Here is a 27,759-nt window from a genome sequence, read left to right on the forward strand (position 1 = left end):
AATCCCCTCTTTCCCCGGCAGCCCACACTGCTTTGGATGCAGCCCAGGACATGGATGGCTCTCTGGGTGGGTGCAAGTGCACACTGCTGGGTTATCCAGCAAAACCCACGAGTCCTTCCCAGCAGGAAGACGGATTCCTCTGATTGACTTCTAAACCTTTCCTTTTACACTTCTGGTCTCTTTGTATCTTTTGGAAGATGTGCTCAATGTTGTTTTTAGGTCTCCAATTTGGGTACAGTTCAGAGGATTAGAGTTACAAGGAGACAGCTCCAGCGAGGGTGCAGATAAACTACACTCTCATGATGGTGTGAGCACTCATCATACTGAGCCCTCAAATCCTGCCCGGGCAGAAATCCCTCTGAAACCAATGAATAAAGCCAATATTAATGGACCAATTCTCTTTGCAAGCAGGAAGAACTTAATATTCACAGTAAGACTGGTGAAGATTTAGTCACAGTGCCCTTTGTCTTAAAAGCAAGATGCTGAAACTTTAACAAGTTAAACTCAAAATAAGCAATAATTTGATAAATGGTTCTAGACACAAGACTTGTGTCCTGACCTTGGGCATGTTTCCTTGTCTTTTTCTTTCCCAGGATCTAGGTAATGAACCAGTCGGTTATTTGTGAATTTGTCTAGTAGATATGGGTCCACAGCTAAAAAATCTATTGATTTTTTTTTTTTTTCAGAAGACATCAGTCACCATTTCTTGATAAAATTGGTGGTAGGGCTCAAGCAGTGCACCCACAAACAGAGGCACTCAAAATCCTAAGTCGTGTAGAAAATGTCCCAGTAGTTTAGCTCTTAATTTTATAGCTCTGGGACAAAAGATTAAAGATAAGAAAGGTTTCCATGATGATTAGACAGCAGCAATTAGGATACAGTCTAAAGAAGAACAAAAGAGGAAAGAAAAGTGAAATGGCAACAGAAAGACAGGGCTATTAAAAAGGTCCTTCCTAAACAGGAGCACTGGGCACAGGGTCTCTACTAACACCTCCCATAACCAACCCAAAAAAAGCTTATTTTCAATAGTTTCTTTCTACACAGAGGAAGAGGGCTGAGAAGTCCAAAGTTGAGTTCTGAAGGGCTCATAAAGACTTCATTTCACACAACAAGCGCGTTGAACAAATGTTCAGCAGCAGGTTTTCGTGGCAGGTGCCAATGAGTAAGTCACTGCCGTTACTCACTTTCAAGTCAGTGGTGCAGCAACCATTACAGTTGCACGTGAAGTTGTTAACGAGGAAAAGGAAAACAGATTGAGGTCAGCATTTATGCAAATTAAATGTGGAAACTGCTTTTTCAGTGCATTGATGCTGTGGCCCTTCAGTGCTCTGAACTACGGCCCCTCACCCCTTACCCACCACTGTTACAGCAGATGGAGATGAAATAACCCCTGCAATCACAGCGATGGGTTGCTCATACTTGCGTGCTTATTCTCTGTAAATTTTTCACATTCATGCAACCCCCTGCCAAAAAGATGATTAAAAAAACCTCAACCCCACAACAATAAAAGCCCAGCATTTTCTTGGAGGGGCGGAGGTGGATGGGGAATAAATACCATGGAAACATGTAGACAGATATATTCTTAGAATCAGACCATTCTCTTTTGTGGAAAGCCTTACTAATTCAAGCTTAAGCGCTGCAAGAATAAAGGGTTAGAAGGAAAAACACAGCTGGCGAAAATTGGGGGTTGCAGCTCTGCGTTTAATGTCTTCCACTTTGTGGCAGTATCTCTGAATTTCTCACGTCTTCCTCATTGGCTGCAACAGGCTGGAGGAGGGGGGTGAGAAAAGCTCACAGAATCTGTCAATGCTGTCAGCAAAGTAAATTACATCTGTTGTTCAATTTGTTCCATTCTGATTTCATGATGGGAACTGTAAGGGTGACTGTAAGCCCGTGTTTTGGGCTGATTTAGCGACTCTTGAAAATATGGTCTCAAAGACTGAGAGGTGGAGGGAAGTTTCAGGACAGCCTGTTTAACCCACTGCATCTATATGTGTTTCTCTCTGCTGTCCCTGGGGATGTGATGCTCCTGGAGGCCTGCACTGATTCAATCTCACTGCCTTGTGTCTCTCACTGCACGGTTTTAGTCTGTTAACTCATTTCCTTGCTTGGGGGCTGGGCAAGACTAACGAGGATTTTTTAGATCTGAGGGAGTCAACTTATTATGTGCCAGTTTGGACATCTCTTCCAGGGACAGGTTAGTGCTCTGGATGTCATCCAGGCTTGGCCTTACTCCATCTATAATAATACCACACTCTTTAGTTTACACTCAGAGCCTGGAGCTGAATTGCTCCTGGAGGCACTGCATGTTATTTTCAGAGACTCGACCAAGTATTCTGAAGTGTTGTCCAAATGACATGGGTCAGAGCCAAGACTCCAAAAGTGATGGCAGGCTCAGGGTTGCTCATTATTAATAATCTTCAAGCAGATCAAGCAGAGTTACTCAATTCTAGAATTCAAGCTGTAAGGGGCAAGCAGAACAACTCAAGACCAGGTTCTCCACGACCCAGCAACGCGAACAGCCCAATGCAACAACATCTGGTTGTGTTTTGCAATTTCTCTGTGCCTTGTTTTCATTTATCTGCACAATTGCTTAGATGCAGGGCAGTGGAGAGACCAGGCACCCAAAACTGAGGCTGCAGGGGACAGATTTGCATGCAGTGTCACAGGTCTCCAGCTGCAGAGAGCACATTTCACACAAAGATGAAAACCCTTCTAGAGACAGGGCACTGGCCGAATTGCATTTAATTCAGAAACAAAGCTTCCCCTGAAGGACAGTAACAAACTGATTAAAAATAATTAAAAAGAAGATCCGTTAGGGAAGGCTGAAAGAACTGAATCTCCTCAGATTAGAAAAAGATTAAGTGAAGACAAATAATGCCTACAAATATTTAAACACTATGCTATAAACTGCTCAGAGATTAATTTTCCTCCTTAGTCAACAAGACAATACAAAATAATGGACTGCAGCAGAGACTGATTACAAAATACAAAATGATTCAATCTGCAACGTTTGGATTTTCATCTGCTGCTGGAAGTTTCCGAGATGGATGGATCTTCAGAAATGGGCCTTGGTGCCTGCACCAAGCAAGCTGATCATACATTAGGGAGAGTTTTGAGAATAATAACCTCAGATCCTTCCATAGTGCATAGGAAAAGTTATAAGGTGACTTATCACTAGAGGTGCCTGTCTACTCAGTGGTTCTGTGGACTGACTGCCCATGAGACAAAGGTGCCTGGCATGGGACAAAACAAACTCGTAAGACTGAGGCAGTACAGGAGATATGTTTCTAAAAAACCACTCAGCGCTGCCTTCAACAAAGATCAATTCTTCAGTGAAGAGTTAACAAGGCTGTTTTGCATAGATTTTCATCCTGTCCAATATAGTGAAAATTTTGGCTCTTTTTAAGTAATTATCCTGCCTTCCATGATAGTGGTGTCAAACTGTTTTCCCTAACATTTTTCTTTCCCGTTTCAAAAGAAACCAATCTACTCACAAGTCTTATCTGCTAAGAGAAAGAGAGGAGATTGGAAAGTGTATTGACCTTAGTGATGCCAAGTCCTTCTACGGAAGGGGATAAAAGTTTATTGCTTTCCTGCCTCTGATTATCTTTTTGTGAGGATGTGGATCACAGGCTGGGAAATAGCGCTCCCTGAGAGAGGAGACAGGCTTCCCTACACAGGTAGAAAACCTGCACTGGGAAGCATGAAGAAGGAAGCAGGAAACTGAAGTTAAAATTTGAAGAGCTATTAAGTGGATTAGGGCTTGTGGAAGGTCACACAGCTTTCTAACTTTCAAACATGCAGCTTTAACCTTGCAAACTGTGGCATGGGGTGGACATTTGTTTCATGAAATGACTACTGTGTTTTCAGGGCAACATGCTGAAATGTGCTGAGCTCCCTCCATTCCCACCAAGAGGAATGCAGAGATCGAAAACAAAAGTTGGGGTGTTTTTGTGTTTTGTTGTTGTTGTTGGTTGTTTTTTTTTTTTGAAAATAAGAAGATGTAATTGAGAAGCACTTACAGAAAAGTTCAAAGTGAGGGAATTGCTCCATTGTCTCAAGACTTCCAGCCAAGTAATTCAGCCCAGAGGTTTATCTGTTGTTCTGCTGAGGTTTAGGTCAGGCACACATTTTCAGACTTAAGAAGGGAGCAAAGAAAACTCTCCGCACCCACATGTATATCCTTGGAAGGCTAATCTCAACAGATACCAAGGCCCTGATTAGGCATCTGTAAGTCCTCATGTTGCACTATGACTGCATGTGAGAAATCTCAACAGCCTGGTCAAGATTTTGCAAAATACAGAGTGAGATCCTGACCTTTTGAAATTAATGAGAAATTTGCCATTGACCCCAGCAGGACCCCAGATTCAAATCTTGTTATCTACTCTGAATTGCAGAGGAGCTAAGAACTTGACAGTCTGCTTGAGCCTTGAATGCTCAGCACTTTTAAATATGAGCCCATTATCTTACATTATTGAGTTTAATGAATGACCTCCGAAAATCATCATATAAAAGTTTTGTCTGAAAAACTGATTTGCAGCCAAAATTTTCTTACGCTGTTTTTTAATCTGTACTTTCAGTGTAAAATGGACAACAGATTCTGTATTTCAAATTTAAATAACTGTGCAGATTTAATCCATTATTAAAGCAAAATTTAATTTTTGTGACCTCACTGTGGTTTCAGGAGATCTTTCAGAGCTGAGAAGTGAATAGCCTCCTATCCCTGCACCATGTGGAGATGCAGCTCCCCATGGATTGGCTATGACAAGTCCACTCTTCCTCAGCCAAAAAGGCAAAGACCAGGGAACAAAGTTATGTATGAGTCAGACTGCAGTGAGGGAACAGTGGCTCACAGTAAGTTTAAGACAGATATTTGTATCCTACCTCACTTACTGAAATTCTTCCTTCAGCAACTGAAATGTTATATCTTTCCTATTCTTCACTATGCAGAGTACTCTTCCTTTTGATCTGGCTAAATTAAGGAATGCCCTTGCCATGGACTCTAAATCCGACTGTATAAACCTCAATAGATATGGTTGGAAATTACATGAAATGACAGTGTGAGCATTCAGAGACTGTTTCTACATTTAAATATTAAAGCAGTAGTATTTCTCCTTGGTGTGCCCTGCAGTGTGTGCCCAAGCAACCCCTGGCCCCAGCGTGGCACAGACCCCTCTGCAGAAGGAAACACCTCAGACACCTCCCTCACCAAATGGCAAACACTGACCAGAGCTGAGTTCTGTCTGCTTTGTCAATACAGCACAAAGAGGCAAAAGTCATATGGGACAATAGTATTCTTAGGGTTGTTTCCAGCAGCTTAAACAAGGATGTCTGCCAGCCCAGCTGTTCAGGTATTTACTCAAACTTTGTATTTCATGGTCTTTAAACACAGGTGATACTTTTTTTCCTTTATGAAATAAATTTCCTCCTCCTCAATTACTGGCATTTTTTTCTGCAGTGCTAACTCTTATCTTTTGTAGTCTTGTCTAGGAATAACTGGGAACTGACAGTAACAAATATTTCTGCTCTTCCCAAAGCAAGCATTCTAACAATGCCATAATCTAAAAGGCTCACTATATGCATGCCCCTAAAATTAATGACCATCAATCTATATTAACTTAAGGTCTAAGTTCAGCATTCTGTCTCTAAAGGAAAAAGAAGAACAGCTCAAGAAATCAGTGAAACTCCCCCCCTCCCCCCCCTCCCCCAAAAAAAAAAAATCCAAAACCTGGCTGAATATCAAACAAAAGCCAACAACTGAAATCCAGTTTGCTGCAGGGACACCACAAAAATCAGACTGTCTGCTGCAGTCATGGTAGAAAATCTTTTGGAAGTGCTTTTGGCTCCTGTTATCAGATAACTGATAATGAGTTAAACGTGATTCATATCAAGTCATGAAAATGACACATGGGCAATAAAGGGTGGGAACTGGAAGGGTCTTTCATAGCAAATGTCTTTGGAGAAACTGATGAAACCTTGCGGAGAGGTTTCACAATTCTGAATGGTATACAGGGCCAAAACTATTTTCATTTCTTCTAATATCATTTACTCTCTCCCGTTTCCCCTGTAAATAAATCCTGTCAATCACACAGCATGGAGAAATGTGAGCTAAATGTGGTAAAAAGACAGGTATATTGTATGTAGACACAGCTGAACTGTGGAGCAGTTTTGCTCAGTTTGTCTTCTGACTTTAACTTCTGCTCTTCATTATTTTATAAATTTATACCCTCTTTTCTAATGATGGTAATTTTTTTTTTTTCTCTGAGACCCAGACTTCCTTGTGGTTAGATCTCTGCCCTTTATCTCGGGCATTAAAAGGAAGCTATAGCCACTATTCTAATTTAAGCTTAAGAAGATAAAGAGACAACTTCTAGCTGTTCCACACAGAGACCATCCTTTGCAGATAAGCTAAATCTTCAAAGGGAAATCGTGCAAACCCTAAATCACTGGTGGGTAGAAGGCAGCTTCAGGCTCGCGTTTAAGAGAGAAGCTTGTTGACTAGCAGTGCAAGCTGCCTCAGTCCAGATCATCCTTTTGTGTGCTTTGAGCCTTCTCGAGTCGCACCGCATCGTGCATTTTCACACATCCTGCCATCTGGAGAACCAGGTTGTCATGGCACGCCAGACTTACAAGTTGGTGAGGGTCTGGGTGAGTCTTACACAGACAGGGCTGTGCTGTGTGTGAATGAAAGTCCTAGGTCATAATACACTGCTGCAAAAGCTGATGGGCAGAGCTGCATGCAAAAACATATTTATCTATGATTTACTTGTGAGAGCTAAACCTGATATCAACTCCTATGGTATAATTGTATTGTAATGAATTTCCCAATACATTAGGAATTAAAAGGTACAAACTAAAGCTGCTGAAATGCCCAGAATTAGGCTACAGGACAAGATGAGACTATTTATATTAAGTGAATGTATTACATTTATATTATTTACATTATATATTTACATTATATCATATTTTGGCTAAACATGCAAGCATGATTGATACCAGAATCAGAGCTAATAGCATTAGAATAAATTCTTCCATGACAAAAGTCACAATCAAGAGTACTGCTGGAATTTGTGAGGCCTTTCTTACAAAACCTACGAGCTGATCAGTGTAGTGCCTTTGCAACACAAATGCCACAGACAGAGCACATGGCTATCTGCCACAAATTCTTCTACAAGAGTAATCTAGAGATGTATGAGATGTTTCACTCCTGCAGAGAGGGTCTTTCAGTGACTTTCTGCTCAACCAAAGGTACATTGCAAACCCACAAATCAATAAGCCATCTGCCACCATTCAAAATTAAAATATCAATGGAAAGTCAACACTTACATTTGATTTCATTGCCCCAGATAACCCCTCCATTTTACCTAACAGTAAGCTGAGTTAATTCAAGCTCCATGCTAGCAACCATGCCTTCACTCTAGAGAAGAAGCAAGAAAGCTAAAGCCCCCCAAGTTTCAACATAGCCGTGAGCAGGAGCGGGGCTCTCCGCCTCGTCATTTTCGGATACGTACCCAGTACAGCACGTCTGTCCAGCCCTCCATGGTGATGCACTGAAACACCGTGAGCATGGCAAAAGCAAAATTGTCAAAGTTGGTAATGCCGTGCTTAGGTCCCTCCCAGCCCGCCTTGCACTCGGTGCCGTTCTGACACTGCCGCCCGTGGGCAGACTGGGGGGCGCACGGAGACGGGTCATCTTCCGCAGGTGTATCTTAAAGGAGAGAAGGGGGGAAAAGAACAGCTGAAGGGAACAGTCTGACACACTGGTAAGCAAGAGCAGGATATCAGACTCTAACAAATGTATTCTGCAGTGAGTTGGACAGATTTCTCAGGAATACGCAGGCGACCGCTCGCTGTCGCTCTGTCGCTTTCTTTTTGTGGAAAATAATAGCCAAGCTGTCAAATTTTATAGTCAAAACTGAGATGGACTTTGTTTTTTCCTCAAAGCATACCCTCCTGCAAGAAAGAATTCACATCTTTCAACATGACAGGGAACATTAGATGAAGCCTATCACGTTCCATCAGGCTGAGTGTCACAGCCAGCGTTTTCCTACCGCAGTCGCCCAGCATCTGGGTTAATCCTGGAGGTGCAGCACTGCTGGAGGAGGCTGAGCCCTGCAGCAGACAGGCTTCAGTGCTCTGGAGACAGGCTGATGTGGCACTGGGCCACTGCTGAATTACAGCAGAGGGTGTCTGGAGCTCTGCTCTTTTGGCATTTAGATGACGGGTGGCATTTTATAAGTGCCCAGTGGCACTCAGAGACTCCAAGACTGCTGCGTGTTTATCCACCCCTTATTCTGCACAGGTGTTTTCAGAGACCTGACAACCTACACAACAAAGCAAACTAAATGCTTTGGTACATAAAGAATGCTCCAGAAAACATTTTTGTAAGAGCAAAATCTTCTGCAATGTGATTTTTTTAAATATACTGATTTCAGATCTTAGTGCCACAATTTTAACAGATGCAGGTACGTATGCATGTGTAGGGGAGTGGGTAACAATGTTTGTTTCTCTTCTTATTATATGGTAAACAATGTAATTTTCCAAAATTGTGATCATATTCTGATCACGAAAGAATGCCAGGAACTGTAATATCAGAATTAGATGCTGTAATGTAAATACTTCCAGACAGAATGGAGAAAAATACACCCACTTTAAAGATGCAAACCAGAGTGACAGTTTGTTGTAGTTCTAGCATCATTTCCAGAAAATGAAATCTGCCAACATTGTAAAAGCAGAAAATGCAGAACTTCTGAAACAATTTTCTAGTGTACACTATTTTCTTATGAGCTGAGCTGGGTACTAGGCATTAATAACCTCTACCACACGAGAAATAGCTGCTGTTCAAGATCAATAAATCAAATGAAAATGAACAGATGGTTAGACGAGTGATAGTGCAATTGAATTATTTTGAAATGTGAATATTTCTTTCTGCAAATAATTTGAAAGAAATAAATTATATAATTATGAAATATTATATATTATGAAATAAATCAATGGATTTGATGTAAAAAAGTTTCTTTTTATTAATTTAATTTTTGTTTTCTTTCTGGTTGCACTTCTAACTGAAGTTGCAGCATGTGACTAAACAAAAAAGGTACTTCCCTGAATTATATATTTAATATACATATTCAATTATATATTATATATTCAGTATACATATGCAATTATATATTATATATATTCAATTTACAATGATCCTAGTTTAAAACAAAGATGCATTTGTGCATGAAGTTAATAATAAAGTATATGAGTTGCTCGTTTCTGTGACACCCATCTCCTGTGCCAGCAGAAATGCTCTATTACACACGGGAAAAGCCTCCCTCTGAAAATATTTGTCTATTTTTGTGTGTTCCCCTTACCTATCAGTCCTCCTTGCACATGGTAGCAGGTCTTATGCATCTTCCCCATGAATAACTCCAGTCCAATGATGGCATAGATGATAATGACAAACAGCACCAGCAGGGCAATATGCAACAAAGGGACCATGGCCTTGATGATCGAATTTAAAACCACCTGGAGACCTGCAGAGAGAACACAAGGAAGCGCTTATCGGCAAGAGAACAAAATTCAGAGAGGCTATAAATTGTACAGTAGTGTTTCAGTTTTGTTACCCCTAACTTGAACTCATTGTCTTGATGATGCTAGCATTTACAGGTTACCTCCCTCCATAAGATCCCCAATATTTCAAAAATTTACCATCTCTTCCCAGATCACAGACCAAAGTGGAACAGGCATTGCCTTACCTGCACCAAAATACCTCCATCCTGAGGAGGGAATAAAGCAGCTAGTTTGCTTGCTCTTGAAAAAACAGGCTTAAGGTGCTGCACACATGGTACTGAGGAGAGTTAAAGCATGGGAAAAACAAAGAACAACCCGGCCTGAAGAGGGACAAGAACCATGACACACTCGAGAGGGCAAATGTTGGGGTGCACAGAGCTGCGCTCCAGGGCACTAGGAGAGGTGCCAAACTGAAGCCATGTCCCTATTCTGATGCTTCCAGAAGTCAAACCAGTCCCAGGCAGAGCCTGAGATGCCCAAGAACCACCAAACCCATACTGAGTGAGAGCTCCCAGCCCTCTTAGGATCTTCCTGTGCTCCACATCCACCTCATCAGAGCCAGAGTCAGAACCAGCAGCGCTGGTTTTGTCCCAAGATTTACAGATCACCTTTTAACAGAGGTTTCCCAGAAATGGGTATGAGCAAAATATTATTACATGATTGTTAAGGTATGAGACTGTTGAAAGTCCTGATCATGAGCAAGCCAAACATTCCCAGAATGGCCCAGGGAAGGTGACTTGTAGCCAAGTTTTCTAAATCACTAAGCAGCTGTACCCTCAGATGCACTTGACTTAAGCTGCAGATTCATGTGCCTCCCTCTGTCTCCTTCCCTTCATTTTGTAAAACCAGAATAATGCCAGCCTCATAAGCCTTTAGCAAGGATTTGCATTTACAAAGATCTTAAAGTTATCACTTTGAGTAGGAATAATGGCAATCACTGTCACTGGCAAGTTATTAATGATGGACGTATTGAGAGGCCTCTAGAAATCTATAGTCTACAAATAGCCAGATCAGAACAATTACAAGCTCATGATTTTGCAATGACTGAGAGCCAGAAGTCATTAATGTCTCCTGCAAATGCTGTCATCTCCTCAGAGAAGTTGGTATTAGCTGTGATTTTTGAAAAATGTGATTCACGAGTTGTAAATGTCTGTTATACATCTGCCAAGAGAGCCTGTGATAACTAATACTTTTTAAAATCTATCATCTCAGATCTCAGACTTTTTTTTTTTTAACTAATTTAAATACTTTCTAATGAGGATGACACATCTCTTGACAGGCACTTTCCCTTGTAGGCAATCCACTTGTCAGCTCACAGCTAAGGCTGGGACTCTGCTCCGTGATGGAACTCAGCAGAAGCAACCAAACGTGGCATCATCTGCCTGGCCAGCAGCATCCCTCACTGCTTGCTGGCAAATATTGGCTGTATTCTAACAGCCCTCAGGTGTCAGGACACTTTTTCAGGTGTCTACAGGCGTTCCAGTTATCTATTATTGGTTATCTATCCAAAGGATATGCTACTATCCAAAGGCAGAGCCGTGCAGCATGAAACATTGTGGCTTTCACAGAGACTCTTACATGAACTACATTACTGACAGCATCAAAACGCCCCGTACAAGAGTGGGCCACTCTGCTTGCTCACTTGCCTCTGGGTGCCTTTCTTGATAAGCAATACCTCTGGGGGAAAAAAATATTGCTGTGCTTACACGAGGCAGTCAACCTTTCCTCTAAATGCCCACGTGTTTCAGTCTGCTAATTCTCAATATGCACAGAAAATGAAGTGCAGTCAACACCAGCATTGCTCCAATTCTTTACATCGGTCAGGAGTATTACATTGCCCAGAAAATTACAACTATGTCTCACCCTCTCCCAAAAGAGGTACAGCAGTACAAGAAAGTTAAGAGACTACAGAGGGCTGCAAACCTGAAAAAATCCCCACAAACTTTGGAGATTTAAATATTTGTTGCTTCAAATAAATCCTCACAAAAGCAAATAAAGGCCTCCATTTTGAGTGACTTTAGGAGTCTTGTTAATCCAAAATGTAGCCAAGCTTATGAGGCTAAAAGTTCTGATACCAGGTTTTATGTAATTTACCCTTAATTATTATTGATTAATTTTAACATTCATTGTGGGTTATACCCAGTACTCTTGAAAGGGTACTGAGGACAGACAAAAAGACAAACAAAAAAGCTCTCTCATTTTAAAAACAGCTTCATTAACACCCACACCATGAAAGTGCTCCAGACTACTACAGATGTCCAGAGAAGATAATATCTGCACAAAGCAGTGCCCTTTGTGTTAACAAAGAACTGCTTGTGAAAACAAAGGTTTGCACCACAAACTTGAGATGATACTTAGATGGTCGGGGGAACATGTACACCAGAAGATGTACAGGACCTTCAGCCAGCCTAATTAGAGAAAAGCTTCTTGAGGATAATAAGCCAGCTTTGAAGAGGACAAGAGGTACTGAGTGCTTTTAGCATGAATTGATGCGTGTGCTGCGCAGTATCCCTTTAGGGCAGCCTGGTTTTAGATCCAGATGATTCCAATAATTAGCAAACTTAAATATGTTACCATCAAAGTATTCAGAGAGTTTCTAAAAGTTAGAAAAAAACCCAAAAAACCCCCTTCACAAGCGCCCTCAGGAGATGAAATGGATGCTACTTGCAGGAAGGCAAGAGATCCATGCACATCACCAGGCTCCCCACATCGTTGTGGAGCCTATTGCTGCGACACAGCTGCTGCCTGCAAATTGCTTTATCCTGCCAGGCAGCCCCTCGCAGCACAAAGAGCTGCTGCAAGGAATGGAAGGAGGAAAACTCACTGTACTGGCAGAGGGGAGAACAGGGAGAGAGGGTGAGGGGTTAGAGGATGGGGGAAGAGCTGTGGATACATGGAACAGAGTCACTTTCTTTAATAAAACCTCACACGCTTCCAAACACATCAAATCTTTGTTCTGAAACCCCAGAGTTTGCAGAGGCATTCCTGATCAGAGTGAACCAAGGTGAACCACCCCCTTATAAGCAGTCACAAAGACTTTTCTAACCAGTGGTGAGAATTCTACACAGTTTTATGGGCTCTTTCTCTGCACAGAGGAAGAGAAGAGGGTTCAGCTTATAAAAGGATAATTTCTCTGTCCCAACTCATGTGTGCTCTTAATCTTTGCATGGTGCAATGCACAGGCATCACCCCACACGGGTGTTCACACCATCTTTGGCATTTTTTTTTTTCACTTTTGGAGGTAAGGTTTGCACTCCTAGCAAGGAGCTGTGCAGCTGATAATCATAATTAAATTAAAGAGTGCCTGGTGACCTGGTCAGACTGCAGAGCTGGCCTCTGGATTTAAAGGAGGTGATGCCAATAACTACAGCAGAACCAAGTTTTTACAGTGATGTTTGCAGAGGCTGGCAATGTCAGCACTGGCCAACCATAAACACAGGTCTTGAACTTAAGTCCTGAGAAGTAAATATAAAAACAAAGGCTTTTCAAATATTTGGCATTCTAAGTCTACGCATTTGTGCACTAGACTCTCTCCAGACATCTGTTTAGGCACAGCACCCGCCTTGGGGAGCTCACTCCAGGCTGGACACAGAGAACTGCACAGGGATTAGGGAAAGTGCAACGAAAGGGATTGTTTGCACTTTTTCAGCCCACGCTTTTCATCTGTTAATAATTGAAGATCTTAAACAACCTTCAGTATTTATTTTAAAAGCACTTCAGTTTACCTTTAAAAAAATCCTCTTGGCTGCGTTCCGTTGGCTGACACTGATTCCATAAATGTTTCAGCAAGCAAAACACGTTAATGCCATTCCCTGGGCTCACAGAATTTAGCATTTATTTACACTGATGAAACATTTAAAATATTTATTACATGGGAAAAACATTGTTTTTTATACCAGGTCAAGCCCTTTTTAGCCTCTAGAGGACCGCATTAACCCAAAAAGTTTAGAATACAACTGGGAAGAAGAGGGACAATGGAATAACGGAGGAAAAAACCTTATATTAATAACATTGATCATTCTCAAAGCTATGGGAAATGCACTTTTAGGGCTGCTGCAGGTGTTTTGGAGCTATTATATGATGCTGTGTTTTTCTCTCAGGAAGATGATGAGAGGGGCTGGTTGCTGTCTCATCGATTCAGGCATTTATTGAGGAATGCACTGTATCTTTGAGCATGTAAGTGTCTGCACCTAAAGCAATGGGATTACCTACATATCCCCGTGTGTACTTACAAGCATTTTTGGATTTCAACCAATGTTTAGCAAGATGGCACAAGAAAGAGACCCAGCTGCTAAAATAATGCACTTGGCATTGTTGCATTGTGGAACATATCCAAGGAAATTAATGGTAGGTTTGCTAATACAGAATTCCTTTCAAGAAAGACATGCCTATAAAAAATAAGACAATTCATAGAAACACCCAACTTGCCTTTTCTTCTTCAAGACTGTGACCTTTCAGACCTGAAAAAAAATCTTCTTTCTGAGACTGATTCTGCCAGTTTTTTTTTTCTCAAAAAGACAATGTATCTTCTTTGTTGCAATGTGGTGTTCAAAATTCCCAATTAATTAATGCATGAGTGGTAATTGCCTCACATTTTCTGCCATCTTTACCTTTAGTTTCCCGTTCTTTTGCACCCCTCACATTTCCTGCCATTTTGTACCCCTCACATTTCCCGCCCTTTTGTACCCCTCATGTTTCCTGCCCTTTTGTACCCCTCATGTTTCCTGCCCTTTTGCACCCCTCACGTTCCCCGCCATTTTGCACCCCTCACATTTCCCACCATTTTGTACCCCTCACGTTTCCTGCCATTTTGCACCCCTCACATTTCCCACCCTTTTGCACTCCTCACGTTTCCCGCCATTTTGTACCCCTCACGTTTCCTGCCCTTTTGCACTCCTCACATTTCCCGCCATTTTGTACCCCTCACGTTTCCTGCCCTTTTGTACCCCTCACGTTTCCTGCCCTTTTGCACCCCTCACGTTCCCCGCCCTTTTGCACCCCTCACGTTCCCCGCCCTTTTGCACCCCTCACGTTTCCTGCCCTTTTGTACCCCTCACGTTTCCCGCCATTTTCTCCCCTCACGTTTCCCGCCCTGTTCCCCTCACGTTCCCCGCCATTTTGCACCCCTCACGTTTCCTGCCCTTTTGTACTCCTCACGTTTCCCGCCATTTTTCACTTCACGTTTTCCCGCCATTTTTCGCTCTCTTTTTCTGCCCTTTCCCCTCTACTTAAATACTTCAAATGTTAGAAAAGGGAGTATTTCCTCTGAATTTAAACCCTTAAAACCAAGGGAAAACAGGGATTCCCTTGCAATTTAAGCCTTAAGATTATGGAAATGGGGGATTTTCCCTCAACTCCAACCCGTAAAATGGCATCAGAAAGGTTATCCCATTTAAACTAGAAAACAAATCCTCTGCAATTGGTACCTTTAAATCACGGAATAGGCTGGGTTTCCTTCAATTGCTACTCTTAAAATCAGAGGTGAAGGGGAAGCCCCTCCAATTTAAACACAGACAGTAACGGAAAATTAAATTTCCTCTCAACTTAACCACTTTTCCCTCAAACTCTTTTTTTTTCTGAGGTCACTGGGGCACATTAAGGAGGGACTGGGGGCACTGGGATGGGACTGGGAAGGTGAAATCACTGACCACACCCGGGGATACCCTGATCCTCCTCACCCTCACTGACCACCCCCGGGCTGTGATTTCTTAACTTCTCAAAGGCTCTTTAGATCTCATCCTGACCATCAGCATTAGGATTTATTTTATTTGCGAGGACGCTCAGTAATCAGGAGCCCTGCTCTTGAAGCAGTCAATGCCCTTTTGGAGCTATTTGGACATTAGAAGTGTCATGGCAGCTATCAGGAGCTAGCGGCTTTTATCCGAGGGACACTGCAGGGTGACGCTCAGCAGGCAGCGTGTTTGGACACGCAAACACTGCACCTTTCAGACTGAGCCCATTTTCTAGGCTCTTACAGACTTCTGCCTGCTCTGCAGGCAAAGCTTAAAATATTCTTAAGATGTTGGTCTCAGAAATAACATTCAGGTCTTGCCAAGCAGAGTCCTCTCTCACAATTTTTCTCTTCAATTTTTGGATCAAACCTGGTTTGCTGGACAGGGCAGTTTCGTGTTCCCACCATATGAGTAGTCCAGATCTTCAGAGGAGGAATATCCTGAGTCTACTCTTTCACTGTTTTTGCAGGGATCTATTTTATCTACACCACAGCGTTGCCTGAACCAGGAGTATGAGCAGGCACAGTCTCAATTAAATGACCGCCTAGAAGTGAGAGAAGGGAAAAGGAGAGGACCATCCCTCCTCTGCCTTCCTATACACCCAAAAATATACATTTTTGTACTTAAACCAGTGCCAGGGGTGTGGGAAGCAATTCTTTTCCTGCTAATACAGTTCAGAAGAAAACTTATTACTTTGTGCAAGCAAGGAGGAAGCAGGGGAGGGTTTGTGACTCAGCACAGGGCCTGAGTCAGATCACTTCTGGGAACCACTCTGAAATGGTAGAGTTGATGCACCATCCCCAGCCACGAGCAAGACCTACCCACAAATCACATTTATTTCTGACAATACACCAAGAGACTGCCACTACAGCTCTATTTCCAAAGCACGAGCAATATAAGCAGTAATAGTCCCCAAAGTGGATGTTTATCACTTAATAAATGTAGACATTGTCTAAGAAAATTGAAAAATATTAAATATTCATAAATATGAAAGGTTTTATAGCAATTTCAAAGGAAGCCTGAAAAGCAACAGACAGTTTTAGCACAAAAAGGTCCATAGTCATGGGAAGATATCTTAGATAAGTACATCTATAATGATTTGTGAGAAAAAACATTGAGGACTTTCTTCACCAGTGCTGCAAAGGGAAATCATATCACACAGTTCATTTAAGGACAGCTGTGCAATAGCAATTTGGGGAGGTAGTCTTCTTCTGTCTTGCTGGATTCTCAAAATATTAGTGGCAGATTGCTAGATAAAGTAATTCTGTGGGTGTAGCCCAGCATTCTTGGGGCTGCAGATGTAATTTCTATTTCAAGAATAATAGGGAAGGTCTCGGAATAGTAAGGAAAGACACAACTCAGGACAGAAAAGTTGATGTGAAAAGAAATAGGAAAGAAAGTTTTCAAGCTGCAGGGTGATTACTTTGGAGTAAACAATGCTATTTAAACATATACAACCACTCAGTTCAAAACCACGTGCTGTAAAAAAATAGAAAAAAGGAAGTTTTGGCATCTGCTCACGATGCTCTCATTCTTGCGTTTTCAAACCACGTCTTCATTGACTTCTTAAACCAAAACAGTCACACGCAGGGGGATTCATACAAATGGGCATGTGGATGTGAACACAATTGTTCTGTGTTTGCCAAGTCTTGCAATACCGCCCTTGCCTCATCTTTTGAGGGGACAAAGGATCAGCAGAACAAAACCGAAAGCCACAACAAAACCCAGCTCTTTTTCTGGATCCTTTTCTCTTGGGAAGCAGTTCAGCTTGAGCATCCTCTGCCTGCCAGAGTGACCTGACTTAGACAGACAATAGAGCTTTTCCTGAGCAAGCCCCAGCTTGAGGAGGATGCTCAGATAAATGTACACATGGCTTGGAAGAGACCTCTACTACCACTCACAGAAGCATCCCTCTCTCCTCTTCCTGGAGGGCTTTGACTTTTTTTAGTAGCCTTTTGTTCAAAGTGGGTAAGTGTCCACTTTCTTATAAAGATGCTTGATGATTAACAAGACTTTCTTCATCTTTCTAGTTCCAACACATGAGGTAGCTCCTGCAAGTTCAGCTGAGGATGAGATGCAGGCAAGATCTTCAGACTTTAAATGTAAAAAAATCAAACCCAAAAATGGTGTGTTGTCCCTCCCGTGAAGCTATCTGAACACAGAGGAAAAGCATGGAGAGAAAAGCAGCAACTAAGTGCCTACAGAAAATTCCACATTACAGAAAAAAAGGCCATCTTGAACAAAAGCAAAATCAAGATCAGCAAGCAAACTCCAAAGCTGTTTTGAACAAAGACCACAGTGTGCTGCCAAGTAGCCTTACACAGAACGAGGAGGTTGAGGTCAAGTACTCTCTGCCAAACAGAGATTTCTAAAGATGGATTAAAGTTAAGGCAGGTAAAGGACATTCAGGATCCCTGGCAGCTCCCAGGCCAGCAAGGATCACCTGTCACTATTTCCCAGGAAACAGCCTTGATTTTCTGCTGACAGGATGATCATGGACTGAGAAAACCATTCATGGGCTCACTGTAAAGGTTTTATCTATTCTTAACCCCTGTGAAGGATAAAAGATAGGAAGAATTTTTCTTGGCTCCTCTTCCTACAGGGCCATCCAAACCCAGAGACAGTCTGGCCCAAAGACTGCCCCCGTTCTCAGTGAAATGACCCATCGCATTTCTATTTTTTAAATTTCTTCATGTACAAGCACAGCTGTGAAAGAGAACAACATTTTGATCTAGTCCTGTGCTACTGGATTCAATCGGAAACTTGTGTAGGTAGGAATATGTCAACATGCTGTACTGTCTTTAGTCTGGTCAGGTGAACATAAAAAAACCCCCAAGCCAACAGTTAAACAACCTCTGAACTGAGATAATGATGGAAAAACCTCATTTCAGGATGTCAAATGCTGTTGTATGCAGCCCTGAAAAATGAATACACGTGTCCTAAGGAAATAGTTTTGCAAAGAAGGAACTTTGAAAACCTGGAAGAGTTAAAGCCTCATGGTAGTGGAAATGGGCTCAAAGCAATTGGGTCTCAATCATTTGAGTGGAAGATTAATGACTTTTGGGTTGCAAACACCTTTATAAAACTGTTAATTTTTAAAAAAGTTTATTGACAGAATTCCTCAGGTAAGTGGATATCAGTCTCCTTTCTGCATTATAAATAATAAAGAGTATTTTATTTGTTTCATGTCCTTCTCCAGATGCTCTAACTCATCACTTGTGAACAGGTTTAGAAAAGGCAAAAGCTTAAAAAATAACAAATGTTAACAGGGATTCTGTAAATGCAGAAATCCAGCCAGGGGTGATAAGATTACAGTTCTGTAGTATGTAAAGAAAAATATATAGATGAAAGAAATTGATCTTCATGGAGGTTAAACTCTCCAACAAATAACAAGTGGCTTACCATGAGCTACACAAACTTTGAACTTCTCATGACAGAAAAATTACAACAAAATATTGGATAAAGTCTAAAACTTTGTCTTCAGATGAGTGTGTAGAAGCACAGCACCGTATATGGCAAATAACAGGTTATATAGCCCTGGAGAGGAAAATTCACCCAACCTCTCAACTTGGTATTGTGATTAATGAAAACTGGAGAGAGACAGCGTGACATTTTCAAACCACTGTTATGGAGGGTTTCTAGGAGAATTCCGAGAATCTAACAAGAGAAAGCTACCTGATCAGGTAATTAAAGAACTGATGTAAACCCCACAGTGTGTGATCATTGCTGTGTTACTGTCTTGATGCACATGTGGGATTTGTTTTCTCTTCCTAAACAACTGAAACAAACAAACAAACAAACAAAAGACAAATCTGAGCAACTCTGACTCTTGGTTTTAAGAACAAAGAGTGGATTTAGGCACTTATGAACTCAGTGATTGATCAGTCCCATATCAGAATACCTAAAACTCCAGCTTGCTTTCTTTTTCCACATTAGTAAGAGCGTTGCTTTTGATTTTTATAAACCTGATTAGACTTAAAACTCCGCTTGCACACATCAGATAATAAAACGCTTTAGGGGAAAGAAAAAATGCTTTCTGACATAACAAGCAAAATGTCCTTTGGCTCACTAGGCAGCCCCAGTATGTTTGGACAGAAAAATTAATGGTTGCTGTTTTCACAAAGTTGTATTTGTCAGAAGAAAGAGTGGTTCTTTATTGGTATTTACTTTCTTTGCAACTCTCTTTACAACTTACACATTTCAAAGGCTTTTCTGTACAGATTGTGCGTGTGTTGCTAGAATGCAATGGAATTAAACATTTATTTATTTTTTATTTGCTTTTACATACAATAAAACTGTTAAGAGAGAATCATAAGGCTCTCCTGCAGCTATCTGAACAGCTAAAGAAAATTCCTAACAGATACAGAAATATACAAATACAAATCTGAGAGGAATTTTTACTTCCTCCAAAGCAAAGTTTTAAAGTCAAATAATCTCAGCACTGGAATATGAAAAGCAAAAAGTGGGCTAAAGGCTGAGTTTAAGTTTTCAGCTATATTGTGAGGGGAAGGGTGAGACAACGCTAAATTCTTTCTTTGGGTACTGTTTATATTAAAAACCAGAACTGTTAGATTTAGAACACTTGTAAAGCCTGTGTGTAGTCATACCTGGATGTATTGGTTTGACTTCTGACCAAGACATCAAACCTGATTAAAAGGAACTTTATCCTTTGGTACTTTTCAGTACAAACAAACAAACAAAAAAAACAATTACAGCAACAACCTACAAGAAAATGCCAATTGCAGAAATGTCTTGAACAACTTATCACAGGAGAAAAACAAAACCCAACCAATAACCAAACTAAAAAAAAAAAAGAGAGAAATGTCAGACAGGCTGCTAGCTTAATGTGTGAACAATAATGTGTCAGCAATAATAGAAAATAACCACCCCCAACAGATTATACTTCTAAGATGTACAGCATTTGGTATGCCCCAGTTCTCATAACACTGCCTTAGCCCTCTGCAAGGGTGTGTGGTTGAAAGATGAGATGCTTGAAGAAAGTTTAGAGAGGATGCTTTGTAATCCTGTAAAGAAATTGAATTTCTATAGCCATTTCCACTGCTAAAGAAAACAACATTTAGTAAGGGCCTATGGAACCAAGTGACAAAAATAGAATTTTTATAATTTCTTCCGTTTCTTTTATCCTGTGAGCTACATTCTGTCAAAAATGCTTCTGATGTAAAACTGATGAGCAGCTTTAGCAATACAGAAATAATAATAATAAAAAAATATATATTTTTTGCAGAGGGTTAGCAGATGTTTTCTGAATTGTGATTGATGTGGCAGGGCAAACCAGCAGAAGATAATCTAAAACTGAAAAAATAAGAGGCATAGCTACTCAAACAACTCATAAAAAATAGTTGCAACAGAGGGCAAAACACATATGGGACAGGTTATTGTTACATGTGTTAAACAGGAATTGGATTTGCTTCTGGAAAAAAGGGAGATTAAGAAAGATGTCTGATCTCCTTCCTTCCCTTTTCCCTGGCACAAGGAAAACTTAGATAAAATGTTAAGAGACTGGGCAGGTTAGGTGGGCTGTCATTTCCATACTTCCCCACGCCCAGAACAGCAAATTATTTGTTCCATCAGTGAGCATCTTAAGCACTGAAAAGTTTATTAGCTGTTCGTACCAGCCAACATGCCTGTGCTCTCATCTAGCACAGTAATAGCAAGCAGACAGAACTGAGAAGGCAGTACCTAATTTCAGAGAAATCTACATTAAAGAGAAGAGGGAGGCTCTCCCACAGATTTCTGTAGACATTTAAACTTAAAAATATTATTTCCTCATTTTTGCCTGTACTTAGTTCATGCTTTTTTTGATTTTTGTTTTGTTTTGTGGGTTTTTTTTTTTGTTTTTGTTTTATTTTGTGGTTTGTTGTTTTTTTGGTTTTTTTGTGTTAGGTTTTTGTTTTGTTTTGTTGTTTTGGGTTTTTTTTTCCTTACTATAGTGCTTGTACACGATGCAATGTTATTGTAAATTCAGATCATCACTGAAAAAAAAATATTGGCAGGCTTAAAATGTATTCGGTGGTTGAGAGCACTATCTGACTGGTCTGCTGCACTGTGCTTTGTTGATATTTTGATAATGTTTTTTGAAAATCACAGCAAGGACCACAGGAATCCAAAAAGGCTTTTAAAGGCTTGGACAGACAGAAGTGACTCTAATGACGCCAGAGTTGTGGAACATCCATCTGTGTCCTGAGCAAAACCTATGAACTCTACTGTGTCCCACTTCTGAGTTGACTGCTACCCAGTGTGTGTGCCTTGGGACAGGATGAGAAAGAGAATGTTAAAAAGTCCCATCAGGGCAGCAACACATCAATAGACACACAATTATTCTAGAGAAAATCAACGAAGGACTTCAAATCACTGCTTACAAGATCTTAAATTAACAAGCAATGCAAAATTCAGCCAAGTGAAATCAAAGCATGCAATGACATTTGTTGCAGGCTTGGGATGACACCAGATGCAGTAGAGGTGTCATCTGGGAGAGAAGGTAAGGAAAACCCCAAGCAGATCATGCCCTTACTATTTGATGTGGAACAGCCACATCTTCCCTCCCAGGCGTGGTGACAGGAGCAGCCAGAACTGCAAGTGGGCAACTGGGAACCCAACGTGTTCCTGCTGGTACCAGTCATCTAGAGCCTGTACAGACACAGTGCAAACTGTTCTGAGGAGACAGCAGATGGCATTCTTCGATTTTTAGATGCTTCAGGACAAGCATCTTGGTGCCATGGGCTCCCTTTCAGACCTGTGCCCTACATCCAGCCTGAATGAGAACTCTGGGCATTACCTGAAGAATGAAAAAAACGGTACTAGAAATGTCTGATCCATCCAGAGCCCTTCTGGAAATTCTCTCACTAAGCCAAGCGGGATTTTTCTACAATCTCCCTGTCTGCTCTTTGATGTCAGCATGGGGTTTGTTTCCTTCATTTGGAAGGGGCTGCCTACACCCTGATGTGGTCCCATATTATGATATTGGGATTTTTCTGTTGTGAAGACACGCTGAATAATCATGCCAACATGCACAGTAACTGGTAGGATGAAGGCTGAGGCAGTTATTGAGTACATTTGTAGTCAGTGTTATTTTTAAGAGAGCAACATAGACAAGATCAAATAAATATTTCCCTGTTTTCATTTGCATTCCTTATAGATGAGAGAAATCTTTTCGAGAGCAGCAGCAACGTGCCTCTGTGAGTAATCTTCCTTAGCAAGATAAACCCCTCTTTGCTACTGCTAGGCAGAGTTAACTTCTTCTGCCATAAATGACATCATTCTGCAGGCTGTACCTCTCAGGGAAGCATGCTTTAGGTCCTGATTGTGTAATCCCCACTCACAGGAATGAGCCTTACCTAAGGGAGATGCTACGCTAGAATCAAATTACTCCCTCGAGTAAGGGTGACCTAAGTAAATAAAGGACTAGCAAGCATGTGTAGAGCTTGCAGTTAACTACGAAGAAACAAGCCTAATGAGGACATTTAGTTCAGACTGTTCTATCCTTCCTAATCTACTCCCTCCCCATTCGTAATGAAAGCAAAACAAACTGGCCACTTGAGATTAAAAACAGCAAGGCAAGGACATGGGAAAGGTGGTGCAGCTTGTCCTCTCAGGGTGCTGAATGTACTGGAGAGATGGCACAGAGGGTTGACGAGTTTTGTACAGGAATGAAAGAGAACATCAGGGATCTGCCTGAGAGCACGTTTGCTGCAGCTTCTGGACCTCGAGAGAAAAGGAAGGAACTGGGCTTGGCAAAAACTGACATTAATGAATGTAACAACAGCAAAATCTAGGGCAGAACTAATATTTGGAAGCCAAATTTTGCCTAGAAGTATATGAAGTAATTCCCTGTGTTGTCAAGCACCTTCATCTCCTAGGTTTGGTGGCAGTAAACTGCCAAGTATAACGTTTCCTCCTTATACAGCCTACTGCATCCTTTATTTCCTCCACACAGACCTTTCACACTGGGGGAGCTCTGACCAGGCCACTTCTCCTGTCTCCTCCCACTGAAGAGCAGCCACAATCCTCCTCTGGTGTGCAGGTCATGGCATAGTAACCTCAGGAGGGCAAATTGGAGTCCCTTGCTCCACCAGAGACAGTGAATAAATGCAAATCACAAGCAGGACACACCTATCAACTCTACTTTGCTAGAAGCCCATACATTTTAAAAGAAAGTGGACTTCCTTACTGCCAGTTAGCATTTTCCTTGAGACTTAACGCCTGCTATTCAACATACAGAAACAGTCAATGGCTCAGCATTTCTTTGCCATATTCCAAAAACACATGGTTGTCAAGAGAGATGTCATTTTGGACTCCTTGAATTCTCTGTGTTTATTACCTCAATTACATTGTTTCCTCAACTCTACGGCACAGCGTTAATTTCCTTTCACAGAACAGAAAATAATGAGAAATTACAGCTGAAGAGTTTGATAGGGCACTGGGAAAAAAAAAAAAAAAAACAAAACAAAAACAAACAACCAAACAAATCCCACACACCGACCAGATAATTGCACTGAACATGCTTTGTTCCAACGGCTGCAAAATGGAATCATTGCAATGGGTTGAGCTGTGCTGCCTCAGTGGCTGGGAAGGAGGAGGGCAATCCCAGACCACAGAGCTGGGTGCCTGGGATGGACTAGGGTGAATGTCACCAGTGCACATCGAGATACAGACAGACAGAGAGTGACAACACCCAGGGCTGCTCTAGGTCCTGTCCTCGCCCTCCAGCAGCAAGGCTTGGCAAACCTGAGCTGGAATCACGCTGCAGATGAGAATAGTGCATTTTCCCTGGGAAAGAACATTTGAGGGTAGTTAAACATCACCATCTTGATCTCCCTGCTTTACACAGTCCAGGCAGAGTGGGAGGGTACAGAGGCAGAGTGCCTGCCGCAGGAACTGGGCTCTCTGCATGGCGCTTGATCCTTCCTTACTGGCCCAACCTTCTAAAGACACCAAGAAGAGGGGCTCCGAGGAAGTTCCAACCACAACCAAATTCAATTTGGCTTCTAGAATAATTCAGGTGTACAAAGATTACACAAGAGAAAAAATGTTGCATCTGTTCCCCCCTGGTTAAGTATGCTACCTCTAAATCAGGTGCAGTGGAAGACAAAGTCTCTGCTATAGTATCAGATTTTAGCTCACAGCATTAAGAGCTCTTCTTATGGGCAACAAGCATCAAACATTTTACTATAAATCATTGAATAGCAAATTCCAAGTCCTGGAATCAAAGATGAGATAGAGCAGTTGCTTAGTCTTACATTTGAAGGGTGACCATGGTGGTTCTGATGTCTCTGCTCTCTTAAGTCTGTAAGTAACTCAGTATTTTGCTACAAATGTCCCCCCATAGTTTTCTTTCAGGGGGAGGTATCATTGAATTATGAGCCCACACAGACAGAATTCCCCTGTGACTTCAAATTATTAGATTAGAAAATATCCCTTGAAAAGGGGTAGAAAAAACATTGCCAGTCTTAATGTTAAGAACAGTCATTACTGGAAAATACAGACTATAAGCTCAATATCTTGTAAGCATTTGAAAGCTTTTGCTCTCACTTCTCCATAAAAATCTGACTGCAATTTAGCACACATAACGTATTTAGGCAGTCCCCCACACAAAAACACTTAGACAGGAAAAAATCCAGTCCTATCACACCTGTGATTTCCTTGCCTCATATACACGCAATAATAATGCAAATTAATAAAGACAGCTGGGTGACTTTGCCAATCCAGCACCTCTCAAATGAGCAAAACCTTTCCTCATGCATTGCCCTCCCCATGGAGCCCTCAGGGTGTATTTTACTTCTCATCTTCATCCCTGTACGTGGTGAATGTGGCATCAAATGCATAGACCTGGATGGCCCAGATCTATCAGGACATTGCAAGGAAAGGCAGGATACTTTCCTTCCTGTTACAAAGTTCAAAATGGGTGAACCATTTTGATTAATGCCTGAGAGTTTGGGGTAAGGATAGAAGATGACTGTGGCAATGAGAAAACACTGCAATAAATATAGGGTAGAGAACACTGCCGAGACTGAGAAAGCATTATATATTTTAATAGAGCATTTCAGGGCAGATTACTAATTGGAATGAAAAATGTCTAAATTTTTCATCCACCTTGTCTGACGGTGCTCAATTTTCTCATAAACTCAGAGTAATTGTGGACTTCGACATATAAGCATAATTTTGAAAAAGTATGTGTTCTAGTTAATTATTTAAATACGCATAAAGGTAGTAATCTCCAGGCATTCACAGATGAAAATCCTGGCCTTATTTAATTTTAATCCCAAAACGTGCTCTGCCAGCGACATGCTGCTGTGTCACCAACAGAAGGACATTGCATTGTCACCGGGAGGGTTTGGCTTAGGCCCCTCTGCTCACGCCTTCTCTTCCCCCGTTACACAATTGCTGCATCTCCAGTAGACCATGTAAGTACTGGTGCTAGAGAGGCACCTACACTGCCTTTGAGTCACTCCTCTGCTACAAGACTCCAGTGAAGCTTGAACACATCACAGACTTGGCTTTCTGTGGCTTTAAAATTAAAAAAAAATAAAAATAAAAGAGGCAAGATTTTGGTTCAGTGGAGCAGTCAGGTTTCCCCTCTAGCTTCATTTGGAGTAGCAGGGTCTTCTGCCCACTTAAATCTGTGTTGCTAGCAGAGGATCCCTTCCAAAACACAAATATGGAGTACAGCAGCTACTCAAATCATATGACTTCCAAATCATCTAGAAGAACTTATCAATTGAGTCTGGCAAATATCAGATAGACAATAAGCAGTGGCAAAAATGCAGTTACATTAAGATGAATACCACATAAAGAGAATGAACAGAATGTACGAGGTGGTATAATTGAGCAGCACGAATAAAGGTGGTAGAAACTGAATTAATAAGTTAAAAGGGCATGAGCTAGCATGCGTAGGAGTAACTCATTGCCCTTTCCAATAGTCAGGAGTGATTTTCTTTTTTAATTGGATCATGTTTCTTCATTGCCCAATTGGATGCTTCTTCTTGCCCTCCTGAAGTACAAAATGTTTAAAACAAGTTCTGAAATATGTAATAACATAAAACCGAGAGAGAAGAGTAATCAACAGAAAACTCTCAGCACCAAAGGGCTGACTTGGTTCTGTCCCTAGAAAGCTTTACAATGCTTTACACTCCTGCCAAAGGAGATACTGGGTAAGTTTCCAAGACACTAAAGTGATTAAGTTTTGGTAGACATGCTGATTTTGCACTTGTCTACTTATGTCCATCAAGGGAATTGTTTTCCTTCTCTCTCCTTTCTCAAACCATTACATTGATCTTAATGCCACACACTTAGACTAAAGCTTCTAAAGCTCTAAAGCACATGTGAAGTTTTCCTTATGAGGAGACTGCTTTGGCACTCCTGCAGCAAAGTTCTTTCAGTGACCAAAGCGAAGTGTGCACCGCAAGAACCGTGTTAATATGACAGGAGCAGAACAGTTGAACAGTGAAATCTGGCCTGTGTATCAATGATATCAAGTGCTTAGATCTCATTCTCAAAAGTGGCTTCACTACAAATGAAATCTAAATCACCCATGTGCTGTGCAAAATAATCACCATTCATCTACACATTAATTCCAGGCTAGAAGGGCTGAGTGTGGACCATTTTCCCAGAAGCAGTAGGACTTTAAAAACAGTGGTGGGGAAAAAAAGAGTTTGCTTAATTAGCTCAGAAACTCTATTTTGTACACAAAGCAACTGCCAGCTCTGGGATGAGAGCTGTGGGAAGTACCTAATCTACTGCTCTGCCATACTCCTTACAGAGTCACCATAAGAACTGTACCACTCACGCTAAAAAAAATTTCTGGAAAAGAACTCAAACTACTTAAAAAAAAAAATCCAATGCACAAAAAGCCCTCAAGCCAAACCCAATTGATCCCTATAAAATTTCTTAGAAATGTGTAAATACGTAACACTATTTTTAAAATTTGTTCTGGGAACTGAAAGACTTTGAATTCAGTGCCTTTGAAGGCTTCTCCCATGATGGTACACTTGCTTTTTGTGACATGGATAAAAAAGATGCCTGCCTTATCTTTTGAAAAAAACATCTATTTTCTTCCTTGTGACAAGTGGTCTTGTGAATGTCCACATAACCACAAAGTATAAAAGTGTCATTTGTTCTCCTAAAGATTATGAAATATTGATGTGCCCACAACCGTCACACAGATGTAGTCTTCAGGCTTTGCTGAATCCATGAATTCATGATCTCAAACCCTTTTGATTGTAGGAGGCACTCAGGTAATTTGGGGGCCTTGGACACTTTGATCCTAACAAAGGTTGTCAAAGGTACCTTTTTACTTGTCTGCCTGTGGGTGAACCAGCTTTGCTTGCACTTGAACCGCTCATTGCACTGGACAGTCGCCCATTTCTTGGTTGAGATGTTTACTGGCAAGAGACAGCCAAGTCCCAGGAATTAAGTATTCATGAGACTTGGGAAAAAGGGATTGTGAGCT

General features: G+C 41.3%; 1 protein-coding gene across 2 annotated transcripts in view; it reads right to left on the reverse strand.

The window, feature by feature from the left end:
- CACNA1C (calcium voltage-gated channel subunit alpha1 C) overlaps positions 1–27,759 on the reverse strand; it is a 463,700-nt gene that overhangs the window by 152,052 nt on the left and 283,889 nt on the right. For both annotated transcript variants that reach the window (XM_058420136.1, XM_058420137.1), the window contains exons 6-7: positions 9,363–9,524; positions 7,515–7,711 (exon numbers count right to left, since the gene is read on the reverse strand). In XM_058420136.1, the coding sequence (XP_058276119.1) occupies positions 7,515–7,711; positions 9,363–9,524 (359 nt within the window). The remainder of the gene's footprint in view (positions 1–7,514; positions 7,712–9,362; positions 9,525–27,759) is intronic.

This window comes from Hirundo rustica, chromosome 4 (assembly GCF_015227805.2).
Source record: "Hirundo rustica isolate bHirRus1 chromosome 4, bHirRus1.pri.v3, whole genome shotgun sequence".
Taxonomy (NCBI): Eukaryota; Metazoa; Chordata; class Aves; order Passeriformes; family Hirundinidae; genus Hirundo; species Hirundo rustica.